A 12,010-nucleotide genomic window follows, 5' to 3' on the forward strand; every position below is an offset into this window, starting at 1 on the left:
AGTGTGCACATTTGTCCTATTTTAGGGATGGAACAACTCTTTCTTGCTCCTGCTTTCTGTCTTTTGCTAAAGAAAGACTAGAGTCTGCATCACAGGATCGTTTCCCAGATCCCTGGCTCTGAGGGGGAGTGTTCAGTTGAGCAGGCATCTTTCTTTGCTCTTCTGTATTTTGGCTTCATTTATGACTGTGGAGGTGCTGTGAGCTTACGAGAACCACAGGCTGGAGGTGTGGATGGCTGTTTGCCTCCCTGCCCTAAACAAGGCCATTTTTGTTTTTCTTCTCTATCTCTCTCTTCATATCTGTTGTCAGAATGCCTGCTGCTTAGTGGCTCTGCTGCCATTTCTAATCACAGCCACCACTGGCCATTTCTCTGCCAGTCACTTTCCTCTTTGCTTTTCTCCTTTCCTCTTTTTGTTTTTCTCCTTTCTTCTGTTTTCTTCAGTGTTTTTCACCCTCAGGGTAAATGTGTTCTCCTTTTATCACCATCCCCAGCTAATCAGAGTGTCATAGCATGTTGAAGTCATTTTTGGGCATTCATCTTTTACTCAGAATAGCACAAAAACAACAAGCCACAAAAGTGGGCAGATTCTGAGCCCCAGTGAGCTCTATGTCTGTGGTGATGGGTTTTGGCACCTGTATCTTCTTCCATAGGAAAATTTTACTTGGTGCTCTTTGTTCAAATTCAGTAGCAGCAGCAATTTTCCTGAAGCACAGTGGGGGAGGGAGGAGAGATCAGCAGAAATCATTGTCATGCCTAACAGGCTCCCTTAATGGTTTTTATTTGTTGCCTTTTCAGAACTCTCCTTCAGCAACTACAGAAGCTTCAGACTTTGGTTATGGGCAAGGTGTCTCGTACCTGCAAATTAGCAGGCACACAGACTGGCACCTGCCTCATGGTGAGTTTCCCAAAGGGCAGCACGATCACTGCCACCTGGCCCAGCCCCCCCATCTCCACTCCCTCCCCCAACTTGCCAAGTCTCAGGGCTCTGGGGTTGGAGAAACTATGCCGCTCACTCTAAAGCGGTTACTTTGCTGTGGTATAGTTACTTGACTTGGGGGTGCATGGAGGGGAGGTGAGTTTCCCAAAGTCTCCCAGGGGTTGCAGTTCTAAAGGTTTGCTCTGTGGAGCCCAGAGTACACAGCTTCTCATATTCTTCTCCTTCCCCCTCCAGGTCGTTGTGTTATGTTTTGCCGTTGCGTTTGGCAGCTTTTTTCAGGGCTGTGGACCCTATCCATCTGCCACGAAGATGGCTCTGCCCAGTCAGCATTCCATGCCAGAGCCGTACACGTCCTCTGTTGGTAAGAGGGCACTCAGCAATTTGGAAAATTTGTTTTACTTCTCCAGAGCCAGATTTTTCAACTTTCTGAAAGGAATCTTATGTGAAATTAAAAAATAAAAAAAAATCAACAGTAAAAGTGAGCTTCTCCATTTGAAGAGAGGGAATAGGGTGGGGGAGAGGTTTCTGCTGCCCAGGCTGTCGGGTTTCCCCTGGTGCCCCCCACGCACTGGGATGAGGCACCCCTGGGAATGCTCTAGAGTTCTTCAGAGCACAGTTTCCTCACTAGTGCTCTAGACTATGTTCCCTGATAATTCTGACAGTTCCCTTTTGAGCTCTGATAAAGGGATGTGGATTTTTTGGGGAGGTCAAAGGAGCATTAAACTTTCCATGATATTTTAAGAGAACTCCTGAATTTCTGCCTCCATTCAGTGGAATTGTCTGTTAATGGGATGAGATTCTAAAATCAAATTAAAGAAATCAGCCTGTCTTATAAAAGATTATGCCCCATATTTAAAGAATTTGGAGATTCAGGTGTCAGATAGGAAGTGTGTGATATTCTAACCTGGATCCATTATCTCTTTCAAATATTTATGAAATAAAGGATTGGTGAGTAGGGATCAAACACTAATAACAACAAGTGTGTGGAATTAGGAGATAAGGGATTTGGAGTAGGGATGATTCTGCAGTTCTGAAAGGTCTTTGATCTCCGGGCAGGTATATCCCTGCTGAGTAGATGACAGAAGTGCTAGCATTTCAACAAAATCATTTCAGTGGCCTCTTGGGAAATGCTTTGTTTCCCCGAGGAACTATCTCTCTACATTTAAATGGAAGCCAACTGGAGCATAGTTTCTTTGTTGTGGAAAACTGCTGCAGAGCCATCTAGCCATGCCACTGTTCTACAAAATGAAAGAGACTATCTCCATCCTTTGATTTATGGCTTGGGCTTTGTGTCTTCTCTCCAGGTTGTGAAATGAAAATGCACATTTTCTGCCATTGTCCCTTGTTTCCCTGTGAGACCTATGCATTGGGGATGCTCCTTATTTTAGCTGGATTTGGATGTCTCCAAGTATTTGGTTCCCATTCTCCATGAGTTGTTGCCCCTAGATGGTTATGGCTGGGTAAGGAGAGCTTTATTTTCAAAGCATTCAGGTTAGCAAGTTAGCTTCTGTATTTATTTGCTTTTCTACTGTTCTTCCAAGTCTGTATAGTCAGTATAATTTGTGAATGCACAAAATTGCGAAAGTCTTTAAAGACAGCCAACTCCATTTGGCAACTCAGTCCTGAGTAATAGGAATACATCAATTGTCACCTGCTACTGGCCTTCAGGCATCTTAAATGAGAATTGGTGGTGTGCCCTTTGTTGTCTCTTGCTCACCCCTTGTTACTTTGTTCTGTCCTCAGTGAGATCCAGGAACCTGCTGATCTATGAGGAGCATTCTCCCCTGGAGGAGACGTCTAGCCCATCCTCGGGTGGGGAGCTTGGGGGCTGGGACAGAGGATCCTCCCTGCTCAGGGCATCAGGGCTGGAGTCCAGGCCAGATGTGGATCTTCCCCATTTCATTATATCGAATGAGACAAGCTTGGAGAAGACAGTGCTGTTGGAGCTGCAGCAGCACCTGTGAGTCAAATAGACACTGATTCAACTCCCCTACTGCACTGATGATGGCTTATGAGTCATCATCCTGGAATGTGGGGGATGGACTCTCCCACATTGGACCAGTCCAATCCCTCTGCTATTTCCAGGACCAGGAACTATGGAGAGTCTGGTGCTTGTCAGGAGGTGCCCTAAGCAGAAACAAGGAAAAGACCGAGTAAGCCCCCCCCCCATGCCTGCTGCATCAGCGGGGAGCTGGCAGTGGTGGCACCATTCAGTGGGAGGGCCTTTAATCCCTCCCCTCACCATCTTATTCTCCCGTCAAAGTCACACAAGTGAACATACAGCCCAAGAAATAGCAGTGTGTTTGCTATGCAAATGCAACTTCAAGACAAGCTCTAGAGTTTCCTTCTAACTAAAGAGTAAATATATGTTAGGCTATATATCAATATATAGTTTTATAGTTTTATATATATAAATATATATCCCTCCCACAAATGATGCTATTTCAAAGTAAGTGGGAAAGATTGCATTTCAGATTCTTTAGCTTTCTTCCCTTAGTTCTGCTGGAGAAAGGTCATCACTATATGTATTTTTATATATTTATATTATATATGCATATTTAATATTTACACAGTGTTTGTTACTTTAAGCACTTTACAAATGTATCATTTTAATTCTTTTAACAGTCTAGAAGATAAGGCATTATTATTCCAATTATTGAGAAATTCTTGAGCTGCCACTAGACAGTCTTCTATGGAAGACTCAGCTGCTTCATCACTTGGCCCATAAGTCTTCTCTACTCTTAGCCTGGCTATTCAAGACCCAATTCAAATCCCAGTTGTTCTGCAATACTTCCCAGATACCAAAGTCCTCATAGTCATCTTTTGAATGCTTAAAGAACTTCAGGCTGTTACACTACCTAATAACATTTTTGTTTTCTATTATATATTTATCATTATTTCAAATTAGTTTAAAAAAAAATCTTTTTCTGGATTATTAGCAGTTTTAGAACAGGGATCAGACCTTCCCAGAGTCTAGCATGGAGCTAAATATTCTTAGTAAATACAGTAATTTAAAGCAACTTATAACAAACCAGGATCAAGCTACCATGTTTATCCTCTGGGTGGGATGTCTGCCCTTGGCTGGGATAAAGGTAGGAGTATGACTGAGTGGATAGGCTAATGGTAAGAGACCTTGGGAATAGAGAATTGCTATTAGGAGGGAAAAGGACAAGAAAGATGTTTGGGCCAGCCCATGAAGTTGCAATAACAGAATGATTATATCATATTACAAAGCCTGGGAATTGTACTTTACAGTTAGTGGCTAATGCTTATTTTCCTTTCTATGCCTTCACAGGGTCAGCTCCAAACTGGAGGGGAACGAAACACTAAAAGTTGTAGAACTCGACAGAAGAGTGAATGCCACTTTTTAAAGAGGCTCTATCCACCCTCCTCCTTTTTCTTAACTCCACTTATACATCCCCACACCACCTTGGTCATAAGCCTTTCCTTTTTGCTACCCAATCTTGATGAAGACAAGTAGTGGGTTTGGATGGGAAGAGAGCCTGGGATTTCTTCCTGCAGCGAGAGAGCATCCTCCTCTCCATTTCCATCCCCTCCCGTGCAGAGGGGAGCCTGGCATGTCTCGCTCCCTTTCTCTTACTGCCATAGGAAATTATTTTAGGGCTCGGGGTGGGACGAGCAGGCTTGTTTCCACCAATGGTGCCAAAAGGATACTGCCTGATTCTCACCTGTCAGGTGTGCCCACTTCTTTGAGGAAGATTAAGCGCTTGTTCATTTGAGACCCCCAACTTCAGCCAGAAAAACCGAGGATGCCTGTTGGGATCTGGCGAAGCACTGACTGATGTCCTCCCTTCCTCACACTTGGCTGTCCGTTGTGAATGCCCAGTTTTGGCCATGAATCAGCATCCCCCCTTCCACTCTCCCCCCTTTGAGCCCCCCCTGGATTGCCCTCCCTGCACTGACTGGCAGGTGAGGGCTTCCTCTTTGCATTCTCAGGCCGCAAGTGCAATGCCTGAAGGAATCAGGCTTTTCTACTCCAGGCGAACCAATCCCATCTTGTTGCTTGTAGGACTCCCCCATCACCTGTTTTTCCACATCCCCATAGTTCTGCCTCCCCGGCTTCTCCTCCCCATTTGTAAATAGTATTTATTAGCTTTCTGAGGTTTCCCACTAGCAACCACACTGAAGAGATTCGGTGCCTCCCTCCAAGCTAGCGAAGTCTTCTGTTGACCTTTGTAGCTGAGAGGGCACAATAGGCTCTGGGGTCTGCACTCTTTCCTGACCATGTTTTATTTCCTTTTCTTTTTTACTGGAGGTCTTTACAAGATTATGGTCAAGACATCCCCTGAAGCATTTGTCTCCCTTTAGGGTGAACTCAGAGGTAAAGATGGAGCACTTCCTTGCTCAGATCTGTGGCTCTGTGGCCACATATTTTTTCTATCCTGTTCCCCATAACAGAGAAGGGAGGTCCTGGGCCTGACAACAGGTATTTCAGACAACCTTGCTGGCTTGTCTTTCCATACCTGCTCCTGGCATCCTCCTTCCCTTCTCCTCCCCTCACCCACCCCACTCCTGCTTTACCTTTCTCTTCTCTTGCCTCAACAAGGGGGATGGACCTGAGGCCCATTCCTGGGGTTGGGATAGAAGACATTTGTATATTCACATTCTTACCTTTTTATAATCAGGTTTGGTTACTTTGCAGCTCACTCCAAAGAGATACAACCTAACCCACCATCCTCCTTTTATTATTATTTTTAATGATTAAAAATAACTTTTGTAGTTTAAAAAAAAATCTTTCTTCTTTCATACAAATAAGAAATGGAAATTGCCTTTTTATTGTATAATGTAGAAAACTCCCCTTAAGTGTTTTTCTTTTTCCCCAGCTTGTAAAAGATTTTGTGTAAGGACATTTACTTACATTTTGTATTTTATTAGTAGTAGCAGCCGAGGGGCCTTTAGCGCTGTTCTCGCTTCTCGTTCTCTATCTCAGCTGTCTGCATTATTGCTGACGAGTCTGTACTTAAGAGGGATTGAACCCACACATGGGCCTTTGATTCCATAACAGGTAACAGGATTTGGTGCCATTAGCATTTGCCATCATACTTCATAAGCGGATTCTTGCTTTGTGTGCCCAGGTACATGTAGGGTTTACAGTGAGCAAGTCCCCTCTCTCCCTGTTGTGACAGGGAGTGTTCAGACTGGAGAATGGCCAAGTTCATCTTTCTGGCAGTGTGTAAAAGGTGGATTGGGACTGTAATGGTCCTGACAGCCCTGCAGTTGTGATGTTTATCACTGTCATTTGTAGTGGCCAGGGAGGGCTGGGACCATCTGAGCTGTGTAGGCAGGAGTTGGTAGTATGCCCCCTGCTTCTGATGCTTCCGCTCCACTCTCCCCTGCTCTGGATCTTCTGGGGCCTGGATGCTGTCTGGTTATCCTGGGCCACTGCTGACTCATCCTTCTCTTTAAAATTTCATGCAAATATCAGGCAGGAGCCAGCCTGTGGGGCCATAGAAAAGGTGGAAAGAAGGAATTAAAGCAAGTAGTATTTGGGTGATGAAAAAGGAAGGGTTTCACATTTAAGGGCAGAGGTACAAGAATGGGTCAGCTTTTCCACAAGCCAAAACTGAACCAGATTGGGTTTTTAAACTGAACCTCGATGTAGCCAGAATGGAAAATCTGCTAGTCTGACTAGAGGGAGAAAAAAAGCACAGACAACTTCTAGTCTCTTGTCCTTAGTGCCTTGAGGATTTTCTGCCCTACTACACCCTTGCTTGACATCACTGTCTCCAGATCTCCAAGCATCAGGGTTTTATCTCCAGGGAATTATCCTTCCAGAATTGCTTCTATATCTAGTAACATGGGACAACAGCCTGAGAGCTCCAATGGCCCTTTTGACAGTGTTCCAAAAACCAACATTGTTGCTATTTGAGAAAAATCTCTGCCCTCTACTCCTTGCTTGGGTGAGTAAAGGGAACTAAAGTTATCCCTTTAGGAGGACCTAACAGGCACATGAAGACAAAAGAGATGGATAACAACAGATTGGTTCTAAATGATTAATGGAAATGTGCACTTTTTCTGTTCAAGTGTTAAGACCAGAATATCAAAGATCAAAGACCAATCAGTAATACATGGTTAGGTCTGAAGATTTCAAATAGTGGCAGATATTGGCTTCTGGACTTAAGTTTTGAAAAGTATGAGTCTATGAGAGCAACCATGAATCACACAAAAAAATAAATATGGCATGTTAATTATATTTTTCATCATGTAAAAAGCTTTTCTTCCTCCCTTTCTTGATTAGGTTAATTAAGGAGATGTCTTACAAAAATGCAGAGAACCAATAATTTTTCACTGAGTAACCCAGGCCCCCCAAGGTAGTTCTTTTCACACGTTTCAACTTTGCACTTAGAAATGGATATTGTAAATTAAAGGCACCAATGCCCAGTTTTAAGAAAGAATTTCTGTGAAGTGCTTGGACTCTGGAGTCTTTCTCACATAAAGAGAGTATTATATAAAAATCTGACAGCTGAACGAGGTTGTTCCCTTTTGGCAGGAGTTGGGGATGGAGCCTGATACCAGTGTAGGCAAAATTAAATAACTTTTTTATTAACGTAAAGAATTTTTATTTGGAGACATAATTTGTAGATCATGAAAGCAGGTTTTAGTTCAGCTTATTTACAAACCAAATAAATAATCCCCCGATTTTTCCTCCCCGAATCTCTTTGAATTCCTCCCTTGTCTTAAAGATACCTGCTGGTGCCTTAGCTGTGCCTTCTATATAAATCTAGATTGACTGAGGAATCCCTTGACTGTGGAGATTTTATCTGTAGCCTTAGTATTAGACTGAAGTAACTGTGGGGAAAAGGAACTTTTTCCATAGGCTCAAAAATGGTTTCCTGAAAGTGAGCCACTCTCAGATTTGCACATCAGGAAAAAAGAAATAGGGTTATTTCCATCAGGAAAATCCCATTTTGTAGGGGTGCAATCAAATCAAAAGCAGCCATCCTGGATTAAGGGTATTATAACCTCGTGGCAGAACATTTTCCTCAGTGCAAAGGAACCTGCGCATTTGAAGACGAATGCTCAAAGGGTCAGCACATACTACAGGAAGAAACCAGGGTGCTGTTTTGTTTGGTTTTGTTATTTGGGGCAATGTAAAATTCAGGAATGCTTGTTTTGTCTTGGTTTCTAGAAGGAAGGGAAATTATATTTTTTGATAACTTACTAGATTATCAGATGCTGTGCTAAATATGTTTCAAGTCCTTTAATTGTATAGAGATACAGGAAACAAGGGTGACTCCTCTCCCACGGCCTGGTTTACCGGGGGATGATAAACAGCTGTATGTTGTGAGAAGTGCCACGATCTGTGGATTAGACTGAGCGATTCCTTTCTGTGAATACACTGTAAACTTTTAAAGTTCTCTGGGCAGGAAACATAGTGTCTGCCCCCTGTGATGGCCCCACTGTTAGATAGTTCGGTTCCTTGTCTCATGCTGGAGATGTCCCACAGATGTTCATCTCCAGTCTTCTTCATCCAGTCTTCTGTGAATTCCAGCTAGCAGGCTTTGCATCCTGGAAAAGGGAAACCAAGAGTTTCAGCTCCCTGCCTATTTTTCTGCTCTCATCCTTTGCTCACCAGCTCTTTGAGAACATGAACTTTCTGCACCATGGACCTATGGTCTATACTACTCAGATGAAATATTTCACGAGTCTATGAAGAACACCAGCCCTCTTGGACAATGTGAGTGACCCTTTTTAAACAATGCCTAATGTTTCCTGGACTAGAATCAACCTTGAGCTTTATGGTCTATGCTGACAGGCTGGGCTCTCCCCTCTTCTTTTGTAACAGGTTATATAGAGAAGCAGTGTGTAAATCTCAACATATTGTGAGTCTATTATCCTATTGTGCTAATTGTTTTTTATGGCTCTTTATTCTTTATTGTAGCTGAATAAATACCAAAAGAAAAAATGCTTTGTAGGACTCATACGTAGTTAGGGAGAAAAAATAATAAATTGAAATTATTATGCATTTGTATTTCCATTTCTTGCAAATAAATATTTTTTCTTAAAGAGTACAGTGTTGCCCAGTCTTTAAAATCCTGCTTTAATCTGATTATAAATGCACTTTGCTTTTTTTTACGAGCATGGGTTCTTGTATGTGTGCCTTATTGTTTAGTCGTTGAACTGAAAAACGAGCCTCAAACCAGTAATTTGAATGTTGTATAGTACTTGAATCCAACTCTCAGTCTGAGGAATATTGAGAAATGTAATTGTTTTTTTAGTCAGCAACAGGAATGAAAATACACTGGTATTCTCTAGGGATTTATGCAGCCTGACTGCTATTTTTTGTTGTCTCCTACAACTATTACCTAACTGGATTTCAAAACTCTCTGGATTTGATTTTGCTGTCCTCAACTCTGTATGTTTGAGAATGATGCTTTGGACTTGTGCCAGAAAGAAATGAATCCTTCTTCATGTAACAGTTGCAGAGGATGCCCAACACAGATTCATGCTTCAGAAATTCTGATGAAATGGTTGATAAAGGTCAATGCACTCAAGCAGAACAATCTTCATTCATTCCATTGCAATCTCTGGATTCAAATTTAATTTTTTCCATTCAGAGTGGGGGCTACATTTAGCCTCAGACAGAGTGCCCGGGGATGTTAGAAACTAAGGCCATGTTCTGTGCTTGCCTGAAAATAATTTTTTTTTTTTTTTTTTTTTTAAATTTAGGAGCATGCCTCACCCCAGATATGATTCGAGGGTGCATTGATCCCCTGCTTCCTTTCCCCTCTGAACATCTTGACCTTTTCTTCTTTTCCTATGCAAGGGGCCTCTTTCCCCAGGGTGAGCTTCTAGTAACACTTCCTCCCCTTTCTTTCTTATACGGGGATCCTGGTATGGAAGTCTCCTCCCTGACAGTGCTGACATCTTTCCAATGACGTGGGGAAATGTGGGGAGGGGGCAAATGCTCACCGATTTGAAAATATTCTTTGGGTATTGAACTGTTAAATCAGAGGCTGATCACAGAATCGTGGGCATCCCTGGGTTCATGGATGGGTCCACCACGATTTAGGGTAAGATAAGATAGACTTATTATCTCATTTTACATTCATTGTTATCTTGTTCCCGAGAAGAAAAGTGAGACTTATAAAGGGTGGTCACGGGGCTTGTTCATGGCAAAGGAGGGAAAATAGGTGTCTAAAGATCTCACCCTGTGCTCTGATTTCAGGATAAATCATACCTGGTATCTCTGAATATGAGAGCTAAAGAGGCAAGGAAACATTGCGATACGGTGGGGAAAATCCACACTGGAAGACATGAGTTTATGGGTTCTTGTTACTGTTATATCATTAACTTGCTAACTTTAAATGCCTTTTATGTACTAGGTGATTTTCAAATATTATCTATGACCTTATTTAATTCCCCCCAAAACTTTATGGAGGATACATAATTACCTCCTTTTACAGTTGAGGACTTGAGGGTTTTTATTTGTAAAAATACAGAGGTTAGCCTAGATTAGAGTTTGCAAACCTTCAGCCCATGCACAAATGTTTCTGGTTTGGTTCCATGATGGTTCAGACATTTAAAAATCATTGGCTAACATTCCAGCATTTGAAGATTTCTTATAAAACTCCAAATTTCCATCTTCTCTTGAAATATTGGAAGTCCTGGCAACTTCAGGGGCTTTGTAGTGATGACCCCTTAGATGGCAAAGATATCCCTATTGGCCACTATTGTCCATGCCCATTTAGGTTATCTGCTTGGTCCTTATTTGCCTCTAGGTTAGATAGTGACTGACTTTCTGGGAGTCACAGGAAAAAGAATAGGTGAGAAGATACTGTATTGGTGGTAGGTTGGACTAGGTGATGGAGAGGTGGGTGGACTAGGAGGGGCTTAGTTTCATCCTGAGAGGCAAGGAATGAGAAGCCTTAGTAGGGAAGTAGCTGCACCATGAGCTATAGAGTATGCACACTGGTTGCCCTTCTTTGCCCTGAGCTTTGAAAAGTCAGGAAGAAAACATTGAAATCTGGGGTCTGTTCTTTCCAGTTCCATAAATAAGCCATCATTAATCTCAAAAATTATATTTAAAAAACCATGTTATTGACCCCACTTCTCTAAGACATTGTGCCTTACATAAAGCTCTTTCACATGTTATCTAACATACCTGTTGCTCATCTAGGAGAAAGGTGGTGCATTCATTATTGACAATCCTTGTTTTTCAACTGAAGAAATTGGGGCCATAGAGACAGGAATGGCTCCCCATTTTAGATTCCACATTAGTGAGTGAGCTGCAGAGCAGAGTCAGGAAGCAGCTGTCCTGATTCCCACCCCAGTACCATTTCCATTGGCTATGCCTCATCTGGGCAAATGGCACTCAAGCCGTCCAAGTCAAACAGGTCTCCTCCAAACATGTGGGGTTGTGTACAGCCACGAAAGTGAACCTATTTTACAAGAAGCCGCTGCAATCCTTTTTTCCTTAGTATTCTCAGGATTGAGTTTTAACCCTGGATTTGGGACACATAATGTACTTCCATCTCTATAGAGAGAAGAAAAGGAAGGACTGTGGCTCATCTCAGTCATTCCTTGCAAAATAATCTAGGTAATCATTTGAGGGGCTGATTGCATTCAATCCTTCATCATTTCATGAGCCTGGGCAGTTGCACAAGTTGATGTTGTCTTCCAATGGGCACAGCTGTTGCTATATCTTTTGGCAATTTTAAAGAGTTCTGGCCCCATGAGGAGCCCACATGTTCTCCTCCTCCTTCTGTGTTGTTGTTTTTAGATAAAGCCCAAAATAACCATTGAGGAATACCATGAAAGCTGGCAGAGAAGCTGTGGTGCTGTTCTCCAAGAAGTCTGTTTCAAAATGTTTAATGTTTCTTATGTGAAAAGTATTTGGGAATCAGGCTGCCGGAGTGTTCATAACTAATGTCCTCCCCACTTACACTCAGAACAGATGGCAAGTTCAATTTCATGATGTGTGCATGAGGAGTGCCATGTGCCTAGGCTGGTTCAAATCAAAAAGGTAGAGTATAAGTCACCGACATTTTTTAGAGATCACTGGGATAGAAAAAAGTGCTCTATATTCCCAAAATGTTCCTTTTCTTTA

General features: G+C 42.4%; 1 protein-coding gene across 2 annotated transcripts in view; it reads left to right on the plus strand.

Moving 5' to 3' along the window:
- CREB3L2 (cAMP responsive element binding protein 3 like 2) overlaps positions 1 to 8,972 on the plus strand; it is a 124,789-nt gene extending 115,817 nt beyond the window's left edge. Inside the window, exons 9-13 of one of the 2 annotated variants that reach the window (XM_037836079.1) lie at positions 798 to 897; positions 1,174 to 1,300; positions 2,683 to 2,899; positions 3,025 to 3,092; positions 4,235 to 8,972. In XM_037836079.1, the coding sequence (XP_037692007.1) occupies positions 798 to 897; positions 1,174 to 1,300; positions 2,683 to 2,899; positions 3,025 to 3,070 (490 nt within the window). In that variant the 3' untranslated portion in view covers positions 3,071 to 3,092; positions 4,235 to 8,972. The remainder of the gene's footprint in view (positions 1 to 797; positions 898 to 1,173; positions 1,301 to 2,682; positions 2,900 to 3,024; positions 3,093 to 4,234) is intronic. The other variant, XM_037836078.1, reaches the window with a different exon arrangement.
- Positions 8,973 to 12,010: the final 3,038 nt, after the last annotated feature.

This window comes from Choloepus didactylus, chromosome 5, assembly GCF_015220235.1.
Source record: "Choloepus didactylus isolate mChoDid1 chromosome 5, mChoDid1.pri, whole genome shotgun sequence".
NCBI classification, from domain to species: Eukaryota; Metazoa; Chordata; class Mammalia; order Pilosa; family Megalonychidae; genus Choloepus; species Choloepus didactylus.